Source organism: Herpailurus yagouaroundi, unplaced genomic scaffold (assembly GCF_014898765.1).
Source record: "Herpailurus yagouaroundi ecotype Mexico unplaced genomic scaffold, PumYag 163, whole genome shotgun sequence".
NCBI lineage: Eukaryota > Metazoa > Chordata > Mammalia > Carnivora > Felidae > Herpailurus > Herpailurus yagouaroundi.
This window is the reverse complement of record NW_024412404.1, coordinates 60,453,367-60,477,922: the sequence shown is the minus strand read 5'-3', so window position 1 is coordinate 60,477,922 and position 24,556 is coordinate 60,453,367. Positions and strand designations below refer to the sequence as shown.

General features: G+C 44.0%; 1 protein-coding gene across 2 annotated transcripts; it reads left to right on the top strand.

Annotated features, from left to right (window-relative positions):
• The first annotated feature begins 54 nt into the window (after positions 1-54).
• OAT (ornithine aminotransferase) lies at positions 55-21,581 on the top strand. Of its 2 annotated transcripts, XM_040486703.1 has the most exons (11): positions 55-160; positions 6,810-6,895; positions 9,244-9,471; positions 11,868-12,092; positions 12,197-12,292; positions 15,602-15,729; positions 16,495-16,617; positions 17,258-17,386; positions 18,198-18,311; positions 19,049-19,193; positions 20,525-21,581. In XM_040486703.1, exons 3-11 carry the CDS (start codon positions 9,273-9,275, stop codon positions 20,683-20,685), a joined length of 1,320 nt encoding a protein of 439 aa, XP_040342637.1. In that variant the 5' UTR covers positions 55-160; positions 6,810-6,895; positions 9,244-9,272; the 3' UTR covers positions 20,686-21,581. The 2 variants fall into 2 exon arrangements, with proteins under 2 accessions (XP_040342637.1, XP_040342638.1); XM_040486704.1 differs by lacking the exon at positions 6,810-6,895 and having other exon boundaries at positions 77-160.
• The last annotated feature ends 2,975 nt before the right edge of the window (positions 21,582-24,556 follow it).

Here is a 24,556-nt window from a genome sequence, read left to right as displayed (position 1 = left end):
ACGGCGATTGGTGCCCAGCCCTCTGCCGCCAGCCAATGGGCGGCGAGGGCGTCCCGGGGGGCGGGGCGGAAGCCGCGTCTTAAGCTCTGTGACGCGCCGCCGTTGCGCTGCCGCGCTGTCGACGCCGCCTGTCCCGTGCCGGGTTTGGAGGTGCTGCCAGGTATCCGCGCTGGCGCTCCGGGGCCGGGACTTGGGTCGAGACCGGGGCGCCCCACACGACGGCCGGCGAGGCGGCCGGCCTGCGAGGCTTCGGTCCGGGGTCCGGGGCTTGGGGTCTGGGGGTAACGGGCTCGGGACGCGCTGGGCCTCGGCCGGCGGGCAGGCTCCGCCTCTGCGGCCGTTTTACGTGGCCGGCGGCTGGCACCGCGGGGCAGGGGAGCAGTGGGCCGGAGCGCAGCCTCGGCGGGCAGGGACGTGGCGCATCCCGGCCCCGAGCGGCAGGAGGGCGGGCGGGCGAGGGAGGGAGGCAGGCGGCAGAGAGAGGCTGGGGATGTGGCACCTCCGCCTGCCAGAGCGGGCGGAGCCGGGCCGGCCCTCGGTCCTCCAGGCCAGCGGCCCCCGACTCCGCGCCGCGGACCCCCCACTCCCCGGGGTCTCTGCGCCTTGGCTGCGCACCTCCGGGTTTGCGAGAAGGAGGTGATGGGGCGCCGGCTCGTGGGGAACGGGCTCGGGACTCCGCGGGTATCCTGGGTTCCCGAGGTCGACCAGAAGGGTGCCTTGTGGGTGCGGAGCAACTGCTCAGTAAACGGTGGCTTTTGTAATGGGGCGGGGGGCGCTGATGGAGACTCTGGAAAAGGGTTCGAGTCCTTCCGGGCAGCGCCTGGGCCCTGCAGCCAACCTGCTTATCTCTCCCCTCCCCCAACGTCGTTTTCTTTCCAGCCTTTGTCTGAATAAAAAATTGCAGAAGTAGAGGCTTATCTGCAGTAACGTGCAGATTCATTGGATGGTGTCAAGGGATTGGGGCCAACCGGGCTTTCGGCACGAAAACTTTATTCCTGGAGTTCCTTTGCCAGCAGAGCTGAGCATCAGTAAATTCTGGTTGAATTCAGTGGGGGCACTTGTTCTCAAGAACCTTTGATCCTCGCTTTTTTTTTTTTTTTTTTGTCACCGTAAACTCTTCTTGATTTCAGTTTTGTCTCTTTGATGAAGTGATCAATTAAGGGAGAAAAGGAGTGGGTTTGAAAGGAATTAGCTTTAAGGAATTACTGATCTTTAATTTTCTCAATTCTAAATCTCTCCGGGTTTGTAAGAGTTTCTGTCGGTAAACTGATTCTCTCAGTTTGAACCGGGAAGTGTCCCTTCTGTGATCCAAATTCTTTACTTCACCTATTTTGAAAGAAACCATATGAAACGCCCAGAGTTTAAGGGACCCCCAAAAACGAACCACCAGAGTCCAGAGTCAAAGCTAAGCAGCAAGGGTCATTTATTGCAGGTTCGAACCTGGACCTCCGCACACTCGTTGCCGGTGACGCCCAGAGGTCCTGAGAGAAGTTTTTACACCCCTTTTACAGACAGGTACAAACAAGTCATGGGGAAATCAGGAATACACGGATGTGCCAAGCAACAATGATTGATCAGAAATACACGGATGTGCCAAGTAACAATGGTTGATCAAGAATATACGGTTGTGCCAGGCAATAATGATTGATCAAGAATACATGGGCGCGCCAAGCAATTGTACAGAAGTGGAACAAGCTGGTTAAGCTTGGTTAGGTTTCAGTTTCCCGTAACTTAAGCTTTTAAGTTTAAATTTTCTCAGGCCCCTCACATACACTTCTTTCATTAGAATATCCTGGTTTCATCTTCAGAGAATCTAGTTCCGGACTGTGAAAAAGATCCCAGTATGAAAGTAGACTCTTTTTTATTTTTTTTTGGAAGCATCTTTAAAAGTTTTCATTCCAGTGTAGTTAAGATACAGTGTCCTGTTAATTTCAGGTGCACAATGTGGTGATTCAGCAGCTGCGTATATTATGCAGAGCTCATCGAGATAAACGTACTCTGAATCCTGTTCTGAAAGTTAGAATCTTCTAATAAAAATAAGATTTAAATAAAACTTACTGTTTTGGGTTTACAGTTTTTCTTGGGGTTGAAGATCAGTTTTACATCCCTCCTCCCCCCCCCCCAAGACGGAGCATAACTTTAAAGTAAAACTTTGTAATAAAAATTCTTGAAAAGGCACTTTTTCCCCTCACGCTGTCTTATTTATATTTCCCCCTATACTCTGCCTTTGTTACATTCACTTGTGTGTGTATTTTATGCCCTTTACTGAGTTCTGGAGGGCGGACTGACTCCTACATTTTAATATTGAGAGGAAGGCACCAGGTTTGGGAGGTGTGTGGAGGGTGTGGTGTGGCTGAACCAGTCCTTTTTCAGTAGTAATGCCCAAGGTGTTTGCCAGTGACGCACTTGAGTTGAATTTTAGCCAGATTACGTACAAAAAAAAAAAAAAAAAACCCTCAAACTTGTTGGCAGAACTTGTAAAAAAGGACTGCATTTGTGAATGGTTACCTCAAGAAAAGTAAATATTTGACCAACATAGTAAAGCCAAATTTACTCCGCAAGTTTTTAGTGGCATTTTTTTTTGTAGGTTTATTTTTTAATTTTTTTTATTTTTTCAATATATGAAATTTATTGTCAAATTGGTTTCCATACAACACCCAGTGCTCATCCCAAAAGGTGCCCTCCTCAATGCCCATCACCCACCCACCCCTTTAGTGGCTTTTTGATGAACTTCCACTGGTTTTTTTTTTTAGCATAATTAAAAACCCATAGTGCACTGCTGACTTAACTCTTCAAAATGCAGCCTTTTATGGGAATTCTGTTTTAGGTGTGTGTTGAGGTAGACAGGATAGATTAGATGGAAAGGAGTAATAATAGCTTGGAGAAAGACTGGGAGTTATGGAGATGACTGAAAACACTCAGTGTTAAAATTTTTGCTGTTAGTCGCAACGTGTTGTTTTCTCCAGCAGCTGACTGTGGGCCTTGGTTAAACGCAGGACAACAGCCTGGACCGGTCACAGTTATACACGTTGCTTTGACTCTTGAAGGCCATTAAATCTCATGAAGTGAACTTTTTTTTTTCATTTAAAGTTTTAATTTAAATTCCAGTTAACATACGGTGTAATATCAGTTTCAGGCATACAGTTACCCAGTGCTCCTCACAAGTGCCCTCCTTCATCCCCATCACCCATTTAACCCATCTTCCCATCCACTCTGTTCACCATCAGTTTAATTCTCTATGGTTAAGAGTCTCTTTCTTGGTTTTCCTCTTTCCCCCCCTATGGTCCTTTGTTTTGTTCGTTAAGTTCCACATACGCGGGAAATCGTGTTTGTTGAAGTGATCTCTTGATGGAAAGATTATAGTTGCTCCTGGTGGTATCTTAGGGAATGCTGGCTTCCTCTAGAGCTAGACTCAACTCAGGGATGGACGATTTTATCTGCCCTCTGGATGGCCTTGCTCTCTCTGCTGCCTTGACTTCTTCAGGAGTCCTACCTGTATTTAGGAATGACCTCATTCATTTGACAAAGAATGCTAGCGGAGTGTCCAAACATGGGCTGGATTCTGGGGATGCAAAGTGAGTTTTAAGACATGGTTATTCACTGTTCGGGGCACCTGGGTGGCTCAGTTGGTTGAGCGTCTGACTTCAGCTCAGGTCATGATCTCACAGTTCGTGGGTTCGAGCCCTACACTGGGCTCGGAGCCTGCTTCGGGTTCTGTGTATCCCTCTCTCTCTACCCCTCTCCCGCTCATGCTCTGGGTCTCTAAAAAATGAATAAATGAAAAAAAAAAAAAAAGACATGGTTACTGTTCTTTTAAGGAGCCTACTGGGATTGTACTAGGGGGCCAGGCATGAAGACGAGTGTCCTAAAGTGTTAGGACCTGGGACAAAAACATGCAAGATTCCTGGGAGTCTTCAGGGGGGGTCTTATGTTGTAAATTCTATGGGGGAGCGTGAAAAAAAGCTAATGGGTATAGTATTTATGCATACTACAGATTTATACTGCAAAATATAAAATTGCAGCTAATTTTTCTTGTCATCTGTGTTTCTAATTTTTTATCAATAGAAAAATTTTCTTGGAAGTTTAAAAAAATTTTTTTTTCACATTTATTCATTTTTTGAGAGTAAGAGAGCATAAGCAGGAGGGGCAGCGAGAGAAGGAGGCACAGAATCAGGAGCAGGGCTCCAGGGTCTGAGCTGTCAGCACAGAGCCTGACGTGGGGCTCGAACTCATGGACCACAAGATCATGACCTGAGCTGAAGTCGGACGCTTAACCAACTGAACCACCCAGGCGACACCCACCCCCCCCCCCCCGGCTTTTTTGGGGGAGGTTTAAAAAAGAAATCATGGCAATGTTGATTTTTATATTGTAGAAATTGTCAAGTTCCATTATTGGATTTAAGGGAGGAAGGGAACTGAGTGGCCATTTATGCCAGGTTTGGCAGTTTAACATTATGTCATTTAATCCTCAGTAATGACCTTGAGTGGTTTCAACCTCATTTTACAAATGGGGAAATGAAGCTCAAGATAATCTCCAAAGGTCCTTTGAAGAGGCTCAGCTAGAATTTAAATCCTGGTCTCTAGACTCTGGACTTTCTGCTCTCCTCTCCTGCTTTTCTAATCCTTTTTCGAAGAGGAAATTACTGATACTATTTTTGAGCCCATCTTAAGTCTGTTCTAAGGTTTCTTGTATAGTGCCGAGCATAGTAACTCGACCACAGAAGGTTCTTTACTAGAAATATGTTTACAGGATTCTGGTTACATCATCACACTTTCAACTGCAAGACTTTTTCCAGGTGCATATCCAGAGTTCATCTTTAAAAACCTTAAGGATGAGTATTAGCAATGTTCTGAATGTTACTGATTTGTCTGTGAGTTGTAGTTATTTTTTTAATAAGATTGAACTCTGCGGATAAATGGGTATTTGGTCCCATTTCTTTTGCAAAGTAGCTGAGTAAATAGTAGGAGACCATTGAATTTAGATAATTTCAAAGATTCCTTTCACTTGCAATACTGCATCAACCTTTTAATGAACTTAAACAATTTTTTTAAAAGTTTTATTATTTTGAGAGAGCAGAGGAGGGACAGAGAGGGAGAGAGAGAGAGAATCCCAAGCAGGCTCTGCACCATCAGCACGCCTGACATGGGGCTTGAGCTCATAAACTGGGAGATCATGACCTAAGCCTTAACCAACTGAGCCACCCAGGCGACCCTTAATGAACTTAAAACATGCCTTAAAATGAACTTAAAACAGGAGCCTGGCTGGCTCAGTTTGTAGAACATGCGACTATCAGAGTTGTGAGTTCAAGCCCCATGTTGGGTGTAGAGCTAACTTTAAAAAAAATCATGCTAGTTAAGAGAGTTTTTAGTATTTTTTTTAAATACCTCACTTAGTTTAGTAGTGCCTCTTTGCCAGATTCTAGTCACAGAGCTGCAGACCTTGATAGCAAAATCATAGAGAATAGTTTTTATTTTAGTATTTGACCCTCTTCCCTACGTACAAATGAGCTTTTAGACCTAATTTTTGTAATCCAGGCTGCACTTCCTAGGGGAAATGAACGCTTTCTTTTAAGCACAATCCATTTTTTCCAGAGCTTCTCAAACCTTTATTTTCCCCTTAGTTTTGTGTGTTGCCTAACCTTTCTAATGTGACAGCTTAGGAACTGAGCTTGATTTTTAATAATTTTCTTTTTCTTTTTTTTTTTTAAGTTTATTTATTCTGAGAGAGAGCAAGCAGGTGAGGGACAGAGAGAGGGAGACAGAGAATCCCAAGCAGGCTCCGTGCTGTCAGCGCAGAGCCCAGTGCAGGGCTCGAATTCACGAACTGTGAGATCATGACCTGAGTTGAAGCCGAGTCGGACGCCTAACTGGCTGAGCCACCCAGGTGTCGCTAACTTTTTTTTTCCGATTATAAATGTAGTAGTTCATGATCATTAGAAAATATGGAAAGTACAGAATAGTAGAAAGATAACCACAGTGGACTTTTTTGTGCCTTTTTCAGGTAGTTTTTCCTTATATATGATCTTGAATGTTTTGTATATCCGTTTTTCTTCACTTAAACATATCCTGAAACATCCCTCCATGTCATACACTATAATTATTTTATTGATTTATTGATTTTGTTTATTTTTGAGAGAGAGGGGGACAGAGGGTCCCAAGCGGGCTCTGCGTTGACAGCAGAGAGCCTGATGGGGGCCTCGAACTCACAAACTGTGACATCATGACCCGAGTCGAAGTCAGACTCCTAACTGACTGAGCCACCCAGATGCCCCTCACTATCATTATTTTAAATGACAGCACGTTGTTATGTATGTGATTATGCTGATCCAGTCTCAAATTATTGACCATCTTTTATCCATGAATGTAGCATCTTAGGAGTGAAATTACTGGTCTAAGAGGACAGACCCTTCCAAGGCTATGATTGTGGCTATAATTCTTTTCAGATGGTGTTTCGTTTAAGTATTACCATGGAACGCCGTGTTTTATTGCTGATTTGATCAAGTCAAAAATTGTGTTTTTTAGTGGTCAAATAGAACATTATTTCTTACTGAGTAGAGCATAAAGAGGCCAAGAAATAAAGTGGAGGGGGAGGAAGAGGAGGTTTTAAACTGCACAGTAGTATTTTGAAGAAATTCTATCTCGTTTGCATCACTAGACCTTGCATTTTTGTGAACTGCTGTCTCCGGTCCGCTAGTTCCTATATAACTTTGTTATTGATACATGCCTCTCTCAGATAAAACCTGGTGAAAACTAGGGACCTTCTCCTTAGGAAAATGCACTTATGCATACAATTCTGCATTTTATTTCAGGAGTTCTCGGATCCTCTGAGACCGTCGTTGGATCTCAGATCACAAATCTGCATTCTAATTTGAACTGTGGGAAGACAGGATAGTTGGTGAGTCCTGGCGTGCCGGATTTTGTTTAGTAATTGCAAATTCCTGAGCATACAGGATTTACCAGGTCGTGCCAAGCTGAAAGGGAAGCCAAGCTCCAAGTATTAAATTTTTGTCAACCTGGCAGTTCAAGTGGAGTTCTGCGAGACTGTGATTTGACTTGTCATTCATGGAACTCTGTCTAAACATGAGTTAACTAGTCTTTTTAAAAAATAAATATAGACATACTAAGTATGCTTAGTATTTGGCAACTTTCTACTAGTCTTGAAATTCTCTCTCTCTCTCTCTCTCTTTTTTTTTAATGTTTATTATTTTTGAGAAAGGGAGTAAGAGGGTACAAGCAGGAGAGGGAGAATCCCAAGCAGGCTCTACACTGTCCTGCAGAGTCCATTGCAGGGCTGGGTCCCACGAACCACGAGATCATGACCTGAGCCCAAATCAAGACTGAGACGCTTAACTGACTGAGCCACCCAGGTGCCCCAGTCTTGAAATTCTCTTTCACCCCCTGCCCAGACACAATTGCTATGCATTTTCTCCGCGTTCCTTTTTCTTCCAAGCTTCTTCCATACCTCAGTCTTTGCCTCACGGTTTATGATGACTAGTAATGGTCCAGGTGGATACAGAGCCCTAAGGGAAGCTCTGTGGCCGGGCTGGCTTTAGGGCTGGTGGGGACAGATGAGGGGACAGCCGCGACTCTGAAATCTATACATAGGTTGTGAGGAAATGTCAGTTTGCTCAGTGATGCTTACATTTTGTTACTAAAACTCTCGGCTCCTTGAGGTTTGTTCTCTAGTCCCTGATCACCTTTTTCTCCTTTCAATACTTGCTTTTGTAGGGCAGGTTTTTGGGGATAAGTTTTATAGAAACACCCATCCTGGCAGAGTAGACTTTCTTTTGGGAATTGCCAGTTTTCATCTGTGTGTGTGTGTGTGTGTGTGTGTGTGTGTGTAAATAAATGTATATGATATGTATTTTATATAATTTATAAAGTATGTAATATATGGCATGTAATATATGTTTTGATCAGTTCATCTTAATGTTAAAGCTATTCAAATGTTACTATAAATTACCAAATGATTTTTTTCCTGGTCTTTTTGCCTTTAACCTTTGTTTATGATACTTTGTCCTTTGGAAATTGTAGATATTTGTGGCTCAGTAACAGATTTTACATTTTGTAGTTTCTGTCTTTGGTTATACTTAAAACACCCTTCCTTTCCCCCAATAAATCACTTTTTCCTCTCTACACCTTTTTTCCTTTTGGATGGTCCCTATTATCTTTGTAGAAACCAAATTCGTTCTCAGTGTCTTCACTCCTTACATACAAGGACGGAGTCGGCACACGAGGTATTTCTCAGTCCTTCCGTCACCTCCCCATGACAGGATGACTCCTGGGCAGGCTGCTTGCTTGTCTGATGTCTCCTCACTGGGGGTCTGTGTCCATCTGAAAGGATCCTGTCCCCACAGCAGTGCCTTTTTAAAAAACAATTAAAAAAATTGTTTTTAATGTTTATTTTTGAGAGAGAGGGACAGAGCTCAAGCAGGGGAGGGGCAGAGAGAGAGGGAGACACAGAATCTGAGGCAGGCTCCAGGCTCCAGGCTCCGAGCTGTCAGCACACAGTCTGAAGCAGGGCTCGAACTCCCAAACCTTGAGATCATGACCGAGGCCGAAGTCTGACATTTAACCGATGGAGCCACCCAGGCGCCCCGCAGCAGTGCCTGTATAATCGTGGCTAAGTCCACAAGACCCGGTCCCATCTCTTTAGCCCCTGTGCTGTGCAGCCTTGCCTGAGGCCCCCAGAGTGAGTTCCTTGTCCTTGACGTACCCTCAGCACTGAGGACTTAAAAAAAGTGTGTGTGTTTATGAAAAAACTCTCAAGTGGCACAGTAGAGTGTCAGTAAAAGCCTCTGACCTCCCATTCATAGTTTTTTCGATTTTCTTAGTGTTCTCTCGGAGTCCTTGCGCGTAGTACTTTGTGCACATCCTGCTGTAGCGCTTGTCAGGTTTTACTCTAAATGGTTTTTAAATTGCGATTTAAAAAAAAGATGTGTATTTTTGAGAGAAAGCGTGTGAGGAGGGGAGGGGCAGAGATGGAGGGGGACACAGGATCTGAGGCAGGCTCAGTGCTGACAGCAGAGACCCCGATGTGGGGGCTCGAACCCACGAACCGTGAGATCATGGCCCGAACTGAAATCGGGAGGGGCCGCCCAACCGCCTGAGCCACCCAGGCACCCCTCGCTCGTTGTCTTGATGCTTTGGTGGACTGTGGCAGATGCTCCGTGTGGGATGAGCCCACACACGTGGACTCTGGGAAGATTCTTATTCTTACTGCCTTCTCTTCTCCTCGGACAGGTGGGCGGTATTCCTCCCTGAAAGGCACGATGTTTTCCAAACTAGCTCATTTGCAGATGATTTCTGTGCTTTGTCGCGGAGTTCATTCCTCAGTGGCTTCTGCTACATCTGTTGCGACTAAAAAGACAATCCAGGGCCCTCCATCTTCGGATTACATTTTTGAGCGAGAATCTAAATATGGTGCACACAACTATCATCCTTTACCTGTAGCCCTGGAGAGAGGAAAAGGTACATTTTGAATTAATCCCCCGGGCGGCCGGCCCCCCCCCCGCCCCCGTCCCTTTTGCTTGAAACCTTTTGTAAAAATTGCTTTTAAATTTTCTCAGTATACGTTTTCCCAGATGCATTTAATTTCTATATTACAGGTCTAGTTAATTCAACATTTATTGAGTGCTTGCTGTATTAGGTATGGAGGGGAATACAAGATGAACTTCATTATTCAGTCTTTGTCACGATGAACCTTGCCAGGAGGGACTGTAAGATACATAAGCAAAGTACTCGACCGTTGCTATTGTTTTTGTCCTTTAACTTTTAATTTGGCACAACTTTAGGCTTAAAAGTTGCAGCAGCCGTGCAAAGAATTTTCTTTTACTCTTCAGCCAGATTTCTTGAGTGCTAACATTTTACCACCTTTGCTTCATCTTCTCTTTCTCTTCATACACAACTGCGTTTTTCTTCCTGAACTGAGAGGAAGTTGCAGACGCGTGATGCCTCTTGATACGTAAATACTTTGTGTGTCTCTCCTGAGCTACAGAACTTTCTCTTACATAACAATAGTGTAACTATCAAGACTGGGAAGTTAACACTGAAACAACACCATTTTCTCATCTACAGACCTGATTCAGATTTCATTTGTTGTCCGGTAGGCAAAGGAAAATCTCCAGTCATGGGTTATATTTAGTTTTCAGGTCTGTTTAGTTTTCCTTAATCCAGAACGGTCTCAGTCTTTGTCCTCTTGACCTTGGTGTTCTTGAAGAGTACAGGCCAATAGTGTTGTAGAACGAACCTCAGTTTGGAGTTGGCTGGCAAGGTAGGGTCTGCCAGCCTCCCTCACTGCAAAGTTAATATTTTTCCCTTTTAAATATCTTGTGGGGACATGACTTGAGACTCTGCAAAGTTTCACTCACACTTTTGGCATCCGCTAATTATTCTCTGCCTGAATAAATGATTACTGATAGTTGCCAAATGGTGATTTAATCCACATTTTGAAATAACAGCCCTAACCTAATAAAACCAAAATTTATTACTTAGGTTTGGGCCAGAAGGTGATGTATGAATATTAAACATTTTTATCATTTGCTGTATTTTATTTGGGACCAGCACTGTGATCTAGATTTTGAGCAACATCTAGATTACAAATTTGGAAACAGTTTGGTTTATAAAAATATTCTTGGAGTAGCAGATTGTGGATTCTGGAATCTGAGTGCCTGGGGTCAAGTCCTCGTTCTATGTGTGCAGCTTGGGCTAGTTCCATATCGAAGTGTCTCTTTCCATATGTTTGTACTGTAGCGTGGTAACACTCTCATGGGGTGGTTTTTTTTTTTTTTTTTTAAATAGGTTCGTTCCTTCTTTCTTTCTTTCTTTCTCTAATGAGAATGTACAAAGACGACTAACACAGTACATTGAATACATGGTAAAAGTTAGCTGGTAAGCCACCTGATATGTTTTAATATCTATAGTCAAGCTAAAAAAATTTTTTTACAAAATGTACATAACTTAAAATTTATCATTTTATTTATTTGTTTAGTGTTTATTTTAGAGAGAGAGGGAGAGAATGAGTTGGGGAGGGGCAGAGAGAGAGAGAGAGGGAGACACAGAGTCTGAAGCAGGCTTCAGGCTCTGAGCTGTCAGCACAGAGCCCGACGAGGGGCTTGAACTCAAGAACCGTGAGATCACAACCTGAACTGAAGTCGGATGCTTAACTGACTGAGCCACCCAGGTGCCTCTGAGATATTTTAGTTTTTTTTTTTTTTTTTTAAAGTTTATCTGTTTTGGGAGAGAGCATGAGTGGGGGAGAGGCAGAGAGAGAATCTCAAGCAGGCTCTGCATGGTCAGTGCAGAGCCTGATGTGGGGCTTGAAACCACAAACCACGAGATCATGACCTGAGCCGAAATCAAGAGTTGGACGCTTAACCGACTGAGCCACCCAGGCGCCCCTTGTATATCTTTTTTCGAGAGATGTCTATTCACGTTCTTTGCCCGTTTTTGAATTGGGTTGTCAGATACTAGATCCTTCTCAGTTAGATGTATGATTTGAAAATCTATATTCCCATTCTTTTGGTGGTTACAGTCAACTAGTCATGATTTTTAGGTCACGTATAACTTCTGCCTTTAAATTCCAAACCCCAGTTTTCTAGGATTAAAGATTTCGCTCTACGTTTATACACCGTTTCGTGTTAATGGTGTTCCTGTTAAATGTGTAGTTTCAAGTTGGACAGATAAAATGTAATTCCTTGTAAACCAGATTGTTTATAACCAACCTTACTATGCATGAGCTAAACCCTGCTTTAACAACCATTCTGAATTAAGTAGAGGTTCATGTGTTCAGAAGGCTTGCCAGCGATCTTAATCTTTGAACTTCCTGTAACTTAGTGGTTTTCTAAAATAACTTTTTATATATTTAGGTATTTACGTATGGGATGTAGAAGGCAGAAAATATTTTGACTTCCTGAGTGCTTACAGTGCTGTCAACCAAGGGCATTGCCATCCAAAGATTGTGAATGCCCTGAAAAGTCAAGCAGACAAACTGACCTTAACATCTAGGGCTTTCTATAATAACGTACTTGGTGAATACGAAGAGTATGTTACGAAACTTTTCAACTACCACAAAGTTCTTCCTATGAATACAGGTAAAATATTTTTTTTTCATTAAATATCCAAGGATATGATCTTACTACTTTTTTGATAATTTAAGATACATTTCTTTAAACTGAAAATTTTTCTTCCTTGATAGGAGTGGAGGCTGGAGAGACTGCTTGCAAACTTGCTCGTAGATGGGGCTACACTGTTAAGGGTATTCCAAAATACAAGGCAAAGGTGGTTTTTGCAGGTATGTGATACTCAGCATTAACCTCTGTGATGCCAACATACGATGCTTTTACTGTTTTAATTTACTGATAGAATATTTGTCATGTGTTTGCCTCATCCACGATATACTATCTGCTGAATGTATCATAAAAATCGAGAGTTTTTTTTCTTTGGGGATTATTTCCAAGTATTTCCACATAAATGGGATTTTTCTCTGCTAATTAACTTCCTACTCCTCACTCCCTAATATGAATGACTATATGATTTATTTCTCCTCTGCTTATCTGAATATTTTCTTTTTCTTTTCTTAATTTTTTTTTTATTTTTTATTTTTTTTGAGAGAGAGAGCGAGCGCATGTTGGGGAGGAGCACAGAGAGAGGGAAACACAGAATCCAAAGCAGGCTCTAGGCTCTGAGCACAGAGCCCGACCCAGGGCTCAGACCCACAAACCGTGAGATCGTGACCTGGGCCAAAGTCAGATGCTTAACCAACTGAGCCTCCCAGGTGCCCCATGCTCATCTGATCTTTTCATAGCCGTTTTCTCATTAATTAGATGGTCTTACTGGTAGGGCATTTTTGTCGAGTTGTTGAGGTTGGGTTACGTTAGAGAGGAGCCATGTCCTAGGTGTGGCATGAAGTCTGAATCTTAGTATTTGATGTATTGTTGTATCATGTTCTCCGAAGCTGGTGGAAGAGAGGACTGGAGTTGCCTTGGCTATATTTCTGGGAATGGTTGAGAGGAATGGCTTGAATACTGAATACCAATTCAGATGATGTAATCTGACCCTCCTCTTCTCCAACCCCCACCTTGTATTGGCATCTTATTTGTTTATTTAGATTTTACTTCTATTTTTGGACGTACAAAAAGGTACACATAATTAATGTATACAACTTGATGAGCTTGGAGACAGGTGTATGCCCATGAGACCGTCACCCACGATCTATGCCGTTAACCTTTCCATCACCTCCAAAGGTTTCCTTTTGCCTGCTTATGTATTATTGTTGTTGTTGTTAATGTTCATTTTATTTTTGAGAGAGACAGACAGAGCGTGAGCGGGGGAGGGGCAGAGAGAGAGGGAGACACAGAATCCGAAGCAGGTTCCAGCCTCTGAGCTGTCAGCACAGAGCACGACATGGGGCTCGAACTCAGGAACTGAGAGATCATGACCTGAACTGAAGTCAGACGCTTAACAGACTGAGCCATCCAGGTGCCCCTGCCTACTTTTTATTATTACTAGTTTTACTTTCTGCTCATTTTTTTAGTTGAAGTATAATTAATATATAGTGTTATAGTGGTTGCATTAGTATAATATAATGATTCAACAATTCTATACGTTACTCAGTGCTCATCACAATAAGTGTACTCTTGATCCCCTTTATCTATTTCATCTATCCCCCCACCCACCTCCTCTCTAGTAACCACTGGTTTGTCCTCTGTAGGATTGTTTTTAAGGGTTTGATTTTTAATTTTTAAAAACATAAAGTGTGGATAAATTTGTCATTGTACATGGTCAAAGTTCATTCTATGGTAGTTGAAATCGTTAAATATTCTGATGGGCAGGTGTAGTTGGTTTTAGGGGTGACATTACTATTTCCAAAGAAGAAAAACTCTTTGCTCAGCTCTGTGACTTGCCATTTGGAAATCTTGTGCCTTAGTTGTAGGGCAGCGTAACTAACTTGTTTCTTGCAAACGACAATGGCATTCCTGGTGATTTTCATTCTTAACAGACTGTATCAGTCTCTATCATATTAGCAAAAAGTACGAAGGTGTTTTCACCCGAGCACTGAAAGCAACTGGTGAGTCAGTGGGGGTAGAGAGACAAAGAAGACCGTCCCTAACTGGAAGTCCCTTGCACCTGCAGAGTGAGTCACAGAGGATACTCCTGAGGTTGAGTGGAGGAGAGCAGATAGGCTCCTGGTCTGACTGGTGCCTTTTCTCCCCCCCCCCCCCCCCGTTTATTTTTGTTTGAGAGAGAGAGAGAGAGAGAGACAAAGTGCAAGCAGGGGAGGGGCAGAGAGAGAGGGAGACAGAATCGGAAGCAGCCTCCAGGCTCCGAGCTGTCAGCACAGAGCCCGACGCAGGGCTCGAGCTCATGAACTGCGAGATCGTGACCTGAGCCAAAGTCAGCCACCCAACCGACTGAGCCACCCAGGTGCCCCTGGTGCCTTTTCTCTTCAACAAGCTTGGTCAGTCTCTGTGCCATTGGTGGTGGACAAGTAGAGTGGGGATCACTTGTAGGTGAGAGAGCCTTTGTAGGAGTCATGTTGAGAGATGCTTTGAAGCCAAAATACAGTAGTTCAGTACTGGGTTAAATTGAGTTGGTGCTGGCACAGGTGGCAGAAAGATACTAAAACAAAACAAAAACGGGGGTGTCTGGGTGGTTCATTCAATTGAGCATCCGACTTTGACTCGGGTCATGATGTCTCGGTTCGTGAGTTCGAATCAGCTTTGGATCCTCTGTCCCCGCCATGTCTCTGCCCCTTCCCTGCTTACGCAGACTCTCTCTCAAAAATAAATAAAACATTTAAAAAAAAGAACCCCCAAACCTCGCTGTCATTCTACATTGTTTCTTTCCTAGCTTGAATTTAACCCAGTTTAAATTATCTCATGCATTTGCTTTACTCTGGTTCAGGTTATGCTGTTTCTTCCCTCCTGGCATTTGTGTAAGCTCCTTGAGGGCAGGAAGCTTGCCAGTCATGGTGACCACTCTATCATGGTGAACAGTGCCTGACCTATATAGTAGGGCCTCAAATTTATTAATGAAATAAGTTAATGGGTAAAAAGATGTTCCTGAACAAAGGCTGACGTTAGTCATTTAGCACATAAAAGATTCTAATACCAAGGAAGGCAAAATTGAAAGTGTTTAGATTGCCTGAAGATGTTTTCTGCAAATGAAATTTAAAATTCATTCTGGAGTATTGGGTGTTTAACAGGGATGTACTAATTCTCCATAGGGGATATTGTTTTTCTCCTATCACTAGCATAAATGCACTGAGCCTAGAAAAACACGTATTGAATGCCTCAGTTGTTAGGGTTTGGGATTCTTGGAAGAAAAGACAAGTGTTTATCCTTGGGGTCTATACATTGCAGTCTGGAGATGAGTAAAGGAGTGCCTGAAGTAGCAATTGCAAGGCCAGACCTGGGTGGTCATGTGCATGTGAACCGTGGTGTTTAATATCAGGTTTATTTTAACAAAGGAAAGCTCACTGGAGGCTCTCTAAAGCAAACCCTCATTTTTTTAACAAATCAAACTTCTTAAGGCATTTTGGGGGGAAGTGCTTATTAAACTTGGGCGTTTGAAATCATCTCTGTTTATTTCTCCTTTTCAGCTGGAAACTTTTGGGGCAGAACACTGTCTGCTATCTCCAGTTCCACAGACCCAACCAGTTACGAAGGTTTTGGACCATTTATGCCAGGGTTTGAAATCATTCCGTATAATGATCTGCCTGCTCTTGAGGTACTTCCCTAGCATCATAGTGCTTTAGCGCAGACTAAATAGAAATTACAGTTGTTGGATGTATGAATCAAAATAGGTATCTGACTGCAGTGAACATCTAACTTAAGTTGAGCCCGGGTTGCAGACCTGTCTCTGTAATGGTCAGTTAGTTTCCAACATGGGGAAGTTGGGTGCCATGGTCTAATCCTGAGAACCAGCTAACTGCTGTTTGTATCCTGCATGAGTACCTTGGGTAGTATGTGTTTAATTACTTCATTAGGTAAGATTACTCAGTTTTCAGCTAGCTGCTTCAAATTATGAGTGGAGGGACGCCTGGCTGGCTTAGTGGCTGGAGCATGCAACTCTTGACCTTGGGGTTGTGAGTTTGAGCCCCACGTTGGGTGTATAGATTACTTGAAATTAAGAAAAAAAATAAATAAAATTATGAGTAGATGACTTGTAAAATAAAAAGATTCACTGAAATATTTGAAACTAATATCTTTAATCTGTAAAACTAATTCACTGAAATTACTATAAAAACTAATGTCTTAGTTTTATACAGTTAAAACTAATATCAGAAAATATAAGGTAGAGTAGCTTAAAGCTGAAGTATTTGGAGCTTTTGGTAATTGAACATCAGAAATGTGAATACTTTGAAGTCAGAATATAAGTTAGTGTCAAACTTTAATTTGCATACTTAATGTAAAAATATATGCAGCCTGTGTTTTCAGATTTCCAAATAGGCTAAAAAGGAAGTTACTAAAGTGTATTCATATTTTTTCGTAGCGTGTTCTTCAGGATCCAAACGTCGCCGCGTTCATGGTAGAACCAATTCAGGGTGAGGCGGGCGTCGTGGTTCCCGATCCCGGCTACATGATGGGCGTGCGAGAGCTCTGCACCCGCCACCAGGTCGTGTACCCTGCACCTGCCTGCCTGGCTCAGGGCTGGGCCGGTAGGGGAGAAGTAAAGGTGGCATCCCCTTTCCACTAGGGGGAGACCTCATTCCGAAGCCCTCTAGTACGCCCTATGAGCGGCCTGCCCAGAAGCTGACTTTTTACTGGTTCTGGCCACTGGCCAACCCGGGGCCCAGGCAGAGCTGCAGACTTCCTGGCCCCAACTGTGGTTCCTTCCCTCCACGCTAGCAGCCCGTGCTCATCCCCGGACCCTTGGTTGTGTCCCTCTCCTCCTCTTCCCACCACGCTAGTACGGATTTAAGAAGGAAATATTTAATTAATAAGTGTTTGGAATAAGCAAGTGAATTTATTTTTTCCCAGAGGGTAGTTCTGTCCCCCTCTCCCCCAAAGTGCTCACTTTCTACTGTGCGGAACAGCAGAATGGGCCCTTGGGGAGAGTGGCCTGACACAGGAGATGATTGCTTGTCTACAGGATGTTCACAGGATGGTGTTGAAATTATGTCGGTAATTAAAAAGATGTTCACGTATCCGAGGGAATGTCTGAATGACAGATTTGTGTGGGGAAAGGTAGGAGGTCACTATCTTCCCTATGGAAACAAAACTGATAATTAATGTATTATGTTGTTTTCCAATAGGTTCTGTTTATTGCTGATGAAATACAGACAGGATTGGCCAGAACTGGTAGGTGGCTGGCTGTCGATCATGACAATGTCAGACCTGATGTCGTCCTTCTTGGAAAGGCACTTTCCGGCGGCTTATACCCTGTAAGTTGTATGCTCAGCCCCTTGTTCTGTTCCCTACTCTCATGAAATCTGCCCTGAAGATATTTTTACGTCAGCTGGTGGTGACAATAATGCCTTTCCCTTGGTTTGTTACACCCCCGGTGCTCTAGGTCACCTGGCACGCGCATAGAAACATTTCCCAGGCCACAGGGTTGACCCACTTAGTTAAGTTCCACTGCAGAATTGAGTGTGCCTGGCAGTTTGCTACAGTCTTTCTTTTGGGTAGAAACATTTTATCCCAAAAGTCCTCCTGGAGACCCCTGAGGTTTTTTTTCCATTTTTCAGAAATCTAGCGTGACTAATTGTGTAAAACCGTGACTGGTTAATGTAGAGGTTGGAAAAAATGAAGGTTTGGTTGTAGTTTTGTCCTTGGGTTTGCCGTTCAGAGCCGGTAACTGGTCCTGGGTTAAAGGTAAAGGGCTCTGAACACAGTGCAGCACATTGTTTTTTAAGCAGTGAAACCAAGCCTTTTACCTTGAAAGTGGAAAGAATTCTAAAATACATTGTTGCAGAAACCGCTTTCCTCTTGGTTCCCAAATGCTCTGGTTCTGTGCCCTCGAAGTGCCCTGACGTGCTTACACTGTGTTTCAGGTATTGCCGTGCTTACACTGTGTTTCAGGTATTGCCAGTTTGTCGCCGGTAGTTACGAGGAAAGAAGTGTAACTCTTGTTTGGGGAAGCTTTCTGTCCAATTTCGTACGTGCTTCATAAACACTTGTGTTCCTGCTCTGCTGCAAACAGGAATGGTTAGTCTGAGAAATGATTTGGTTGGTACCGAATTCTCTCTCTCTCAGGTGTCGGCGGTGTTGTGTGACGACGAGGTGATGCTGACCATTAAACCAGGGGAGCACGGGTCAACCTACGGTGGCAATCCACTAGGCTGCCGCGTGGCCATCGCGGCCCTGGAGGTGAGGGCTGATCCAGCCGTGTGGTATCCATTTGTGGAGGTCGTGTTGAAGTGGCCTGTTGGTGTAATGAGACATACACAAGATGGCCGAGTATTCTAGAACATGGGGTGCAGAGGAAGGACTTTAGGGGCAAGGCGCTCGGTAATTTAACCTTGGTCTAGTGGATGAGGATACTCGGGGGGTGTCTGAGTTGCAGTCACCTGGGGCTTTGGGCCCATAGGCCCTGGGTGGCTCACAGAGCTCTCACCCTATGACCAGCCCTAGCCTGCAAGGCATTGATTGATTGATTGATTGATTGATTGTAGATTTGAACACTTTTACGCTTCTTCCTTAGGTGCCTACTACAGGTGTAAAATTATGTGATCTCTAGGGATGGACTTTTAAGGGAAAAACAAAAGGAAACTATCGTAGTTTAAAAATTAAAGTTAACTTAGCCAATTGACTTATTCAACTAATAAGAAAAGATATCAGTCAGTTGCATTAAACAAATTTTAATTCTTATTATTTTGCCATAAAATCAGATGGATGGATTCGTGACTAAAGCAAGGCTCTATCTGAGCTTGTAAATGTTTAATTAGATATTAAACCAGTATAGGCTTTGGAAAACAGAAATGAAAGTTGTTACTCTAGTCTTTATCTGATCATGCTCTTCCTTTGCTTATAGTCCATGTTCTCTACTAAAGAACAACATAAAACAAGGTAGTCTTAGCATTTGTGTAATTCCTCTTTAAACACAGGTTTTGGAAGAAGAAAACCTTGCTGAAAATGCAGAAAAAATGGGTATCATCCTGAGGAATGAGCTCATGAAGCTGCCGTCTGATGTTGTAACCGCTGTCAGGGGAAAAGGATTATTAAATGCTATTGTTATTCGAGAAACCAAAGGTACGGACACAAACGTTTTACTCAAGATGTCATTTTCATGGGAAGAAAGAAAACACGTATTTTGTCTGGTTGTTGGGTTCCCCTGTTTGAAATTGTTGACTAGGTCTGTTAGACAGAGTATCACCTGATTTATATTAGTCGTCTTTGGAAATGGAGCCTTTTCCTACAGGAAGGATTTAACTACTTTGACCTATTTTTGTTCTGTTATGTCATTTGTTATTCTGCCTTAGGTTAGGTCGGCAATACTTGTAGATTTCCAGTTACTTTCTGTTAGTCTGTACCCAGCACTTTCCTGGAGGGTTTCCTCTTTGCTATCCACCCCCTTCCCCACACTCCTTTGGGCTTCAGTAAAGATAGCAGGAGCAGCAGTAATAACCTTGATGATGACGGTGATCACTTAACTGAGTGTGTGCTGCTGTTTCATTTGTAATAGCCCTCAAAAGCTCCTTGCCGGATTTTCCTGTGCTCACCCTTCCTTTTTTTTAAAAATTTTTTTTTTCAACGTTTATTTATTTTTGGGACAGAGAGAGACAGAGCATGAATGGGGGAGGGGCAGAGAGAGAGGGAGACACAGACTCGGAAACAGGCTCCAGGCTCTGAGCCATCAGCCCAGAGCCTGACGCGGGGCTCGAACTCACGGACCGCGAGATCGTAACCTGGCTGAAGTCGGACGCTTAACCGACTGCGCCACCCAGGCGCCCCTCACCCTTCCTTTTAAAGCAGCGATTCCAGCCCTGGCAACACTTTAGAATCACCTGAGGAACTTTTTAAAGAGTTAATTCAAACTTGCCTCACCCTGGAGATTCTGATTTGACGGGTCTGGGGTGGTGCCCAGGCGTTGGCAATGCCTTTTTCCATGATTCTGATGTGCAGCCGGGGTTGAGCGTCGTGCCATAACAGGGCGAGAGTCTCCTTGCACGAGCTCAGGAAGCAGATCCGGTTTAGGAATGTGTCGTGTTCACTGGGATTGGGGTGTTGGTCATTCTATGCCAGTTTCCTTCTGCATCCTACCCAAATTCTTTTTGCATCGGTTCCTCATAATTAATACAACAGCCTTTAGCACATAATTTTGCTTGGTCTTTTTCATTTTTGAAAAACCAACAAAAACCGTATGTCTAATCATACTGTTCAAACCTAGTTATGCACTTGCTGAAAAATAACTTCATTTTTAAGGATAAGGGCAAAGCAAGTTTGCACCACCAGCCGTCTTTCTTTAGTAGGCCCTGGGTGTTGTATCCTGCCAGGCGAAGTGTTAACCATCCATCCGTCCTGCAGGGGAGTGTTACACATTTGTCTTTGATCAGCATGCATGTTGGGCCATTTTTCTTTAGATTGTGATGCTTGGAAAGTGTGTCTGCGACTTCGAGATAATGGACTTCTGGCCAAGCCAACCCACGGCGACATTATCAGGTTTGCACCCCCGCTTGTGATCAAGGAGGATGAAATTCAGGAGTCCGTGGAAATCATTAACAAGACCATCCTGTCTTTCTGAGGGTGGTGACTGTTTCCAGTGCTGCCCAGAGCCAGCTAGAGACGGCGGTTCCTGTAAGTCCCGTAGCTTTCCTGTGCTTCGCGTGGGCACAGTCCACTCCCCAGTGTCCAAGGACTTTTTTTTTAAATACACTTTGTTTTTTTCAGTTCATGCATAATAGAATGACATTTATAAACACGCAGTTTGCTATGTAACATGACTAAGAGAATGTAATGGCATCTATATTCGATTCAGTTTCTCTGTGTGTGTGCTTTCTAAGATGAAACACATCTACTTGTATATAGAGAGCCTTTTAATCAAGCCCTTCGGTATAATTTATATGTTTTTATAATTTCTTTACTGACACAAATGTTTTGTATTTGAAAAAGTTATATGGGGTGTTACGTGGAAGACTTGCTTAACCTTAAAAAGTTAAATTATAATCATTAAGTTTTAGGAAGCCTTGGTGGTTAAGCTTATATAAAATACTGGATTTAAGGAAACTTCATATTGGCCAACATCAAGATGTACCCTGCGAATGTCATTTTTAACTAAGAATTCATGTTTAACATTCCCAAATTATGTTTTAAGTGATACGATTTGTAAAAAAAAAAAAAAAAATTATTTTCAGTTTTTCTTCAGCTTTAAAGTAAAGCTTATATTTAAAGTGTCTGTAGCGTGATCAGTGTGCTGTTCCTGATTACCCAACGCTTTTAAGCTCCTTGAGAATGTTCTTCCCTTGCTTTATTTTGTGTATTTTCTAAGAACATTTCAGCTTCTTTGGTGATATCTAGAAACAGAAATTATTAAAAGAAAGTCTTTTGTTATACTCCCTTTTCCTCTCTCAAAATGATTGTTTTTCCTGTGCTTATGTGCTGGTATTTACTATTTTTATTAAAGGATCCTTATTAAGCATGTTATTACAGAACTTTTTTTTCCTTTATTCTTTTTTTTCCCCCCTTGAATATAGTATTTTGGATACTTTCTATGTCTGTAATTATAAGTTTATTTCATTCTGTGACAATTCGTGGATATATTATAATCTCATATTGGGGAACATTCGGATGGTTCACAATTTTTCACTCTTTAAACAAAGCTCGTTGCGATTGCTTTATGTTTATACAGTTGGTGTTTTTGTAGTAGGTCTCTCGAGGTGGATTGCTGGGTCAAAGGGAATGGACTTTTATTTTCATGTTGTTGTTTTTTTTTTTTTTTTACAGTTTTATAATTTTTAAGTAATCTCTAACCCAATGTGAGGTCGAACCTACAACCCTGAGATTGAGAGTCACACGTGCTACCAACTGAGCCAGCCAGGTGCCCTGGGGATGAACTTCTATTAAAAAAAAAACGCAAAAAACCCCAAATTACATTTATGTTTTTTTTGAGAGACAGAGAGAGCACGAGTAGGGAAGGGGCAGAGAGAGAGAGGGAGACACAGAATCCGAAGCAGGCTCCAGGCTCTGAGCTGTTAGCACAGAGCCCGACGCGGGGCTTGAACCCATGAACCGTGAGATCGTGACCTGAGCCAAAGTCAGATGCTTAACCGACTGAGCCACCCAGGTGTCCCTAAACTTTTAAATGCAGTAGTGCCACGTGGCTCCCTGCCACCCCCAGGTTCCCATAGCCCCATGGGAGTTCATGACTGAATGTGTGAGCGGTTAAGGGAGAGTCTGCTCTTACCACAATGACAGGGCTTACTGGTCTGGGTAGGGGTTTCTGATTTACATACTTGTAGGGACTAGACAGGTCTGTCTGTATGGCACTGGAGTGTGAGGTTCCTCCTAAAACGTTCAGAGGCTGCCCGTTCTTTATCCCTGGTTTGGACTACAGGACCGACTATTTCTGGTGCTGGTCCCAGTTTCCCAGTCTTCCCGCCCGGCCTCCCAGAGCCCCCTGATTGCAGCCTCCAGATGTCCTTGTGGCTGCACTAGAATCCCCAGGGCCACCGGAATCTCTGGGATGGCGCCAAAGCATAAGTGTAAAGCTCCCCGAGAGGATTCTGCGTGCAGTCAAGGTTGAGAAACCTGGCTCCGGCGTCTTACTAACATGTGGATCCTAACTCGGTGTGAGTGGTACCTGGGAGCTCCCAGTCCGTGCCGATGTGGATGATCCTGTCCAGAGTCCATTTGATCTGCGTTCAGCAGTTCTCACCCATCCGAGAAGCCCTGAAGGCTAGGTGAATTTAACAAACCAACAAGCTTCCTGCTAAATTCTTTGCAGGCTTTTAGAGTTTGAGAAATGACCCTGTAGGAAGGCACGGGGTGCTCTCGGGGCAGTTAGAACCCCCGGTGCAAGAAGGTGGGAATGTTGGAGAGTATGCCATTCCCGGCAAGGGGTTGGGGCTTTATCTGGCGTCCGTGGAGGAAGGGAGGGCAGCCGAGAAGTGGCATGATGCCAAGTATGTTAGGAAACCCTGCCAGGTGGAACGGTGCAGACCGGTTCGCCCAGTGCACGCGTACTGGTTCGCTAGTCGCATCTGGGGCCGTGGGTGTGTGGAGTGTGGGGAACAAGGCAGGACGACCCAGTCGCTTCACTTTATAATCTGTGCAGTGGGGAGCCTGGTAAGGGGGAGCCCAGGCAGTGGGGAGGCAGGAAGGAGGCAGAGGCTTTAGAAAGAGCTATTGTCTTGTCTTTCGAATCTCACTGTCCCCATCTGAGGAAGTGGGACAGCCCCTACCTTTCAGGAGAGGTCTGAGTATTAAAAGCAATAGGGCAGGTGAAGTCCTGACCTACTCCATCACTAAGTGAGTTGCCCACCTACGAGGTACGGATGTTGCCTAGGGCGTGTGATCACAGGGGCACCTCTGGGACTCCTCTGAGTCTCCCTGAGAGTCAGGAAACCTCTAGATGAGGGCGCTGGCCGGATGGGGTAGAGTTGATAGAGCTGTGTGCCCTGAAGGGGAGGAGCCGGCCTAAGGCAGAAGCCGCAGGGAGTACGGGATGCCCAGGTACAGGCCCTGAGCTGGAATCGCCCAAAGAAGGCTAATCCAGGTGTTCTGCCCTTGCAGTGGTCACACACCGTGTGCTCATTGGCCAGATCTGTCGTGACAAAGTACCCCAGACTGTCTTCAATGGCAGAAGTATACTTTACAATTCTGGAGCCTAAAGTCTGAGGTCAAGGTGTCTGCAGGGTTGGTTTCTTCTGGGGCCCCTCTCACACCTCTCTCACTCCTGTGTGTGTCCTAAACCCTCTCCTCTGGGTGTGTCCTAAATCGTCTTCTTATAAAGACACCAGTCACTCTGGGTCAGGGCCCACTCTAATGACCTCATGCTCACTCAGTTACCACTTTAAAGACCCGATCTCCAAATAGTCACGTTACAAAGTCCTCGGGGTGAGGGCTTCCACATACTAATCTGGCGAGAGGGGTACAACTCAACCCCTAAGAAACCCCAACAATGATTTGTTCTTTGGATTTTGACTTCCGAGGGCACCTGATCTAGATTTATCATCGTGCATGTAAGAAAATAGAGATTGGGATGAGACACCTGATTTCCCTAGGATAGCACTGAGATCACAGTGCATTTGAGGCAGTAGGAATTTCAAGTTCCCAGCCCTTTCCCTACAAGCGAGGGATATACCATGTAGGGGCCACTTGTAGGTTTAGACCTGTGCTTTTCTTTTTTTTAATTTTTTTTTCAACGTTTATTTTTGAGACAGAGAGAGACAGAGCATGAACAGGGGAGGGGCAGAGAGAGAGGGAGACACAGAATCTGAAACAGGCTGCAGGCTCTGAGCGGTCAGCACAGAGCCCAACGCGGGGCTCGAACTCACAGGCCGTGAGATCATGACCTGAGCCGAAGTCGGATGCTCAACCGACCAAGCCACCCAGGCGCCCCTAGACCTGCGCTTTTCAATGCTGGCTGCATAATAGAGTCACACTTGGTGTGCTTA

Coding starts and splice junctions, on each gene's coding strand:
- OAT (XM_040486703.1), top strand. CDS start 9,273: ATGTTTTCCAAACTAGCTCATTTGCAGATGATTTCTGTGCTTTGTCGC. Junction 18,312..19,048: donor TGGCCATCGCGGCCCTGGAG/GTGAGGGCTGAT, acceptor CTTTAAACACAG/GTTTTGGAAGAAGAAAACCT. Junction 19,194..20,524: donor TGTTATTCGAGAAACCAAAG/GTACGGACACAA, acceptor ATTTTTCTTTAG/ATTGTGATGCTTGGAAAGTG.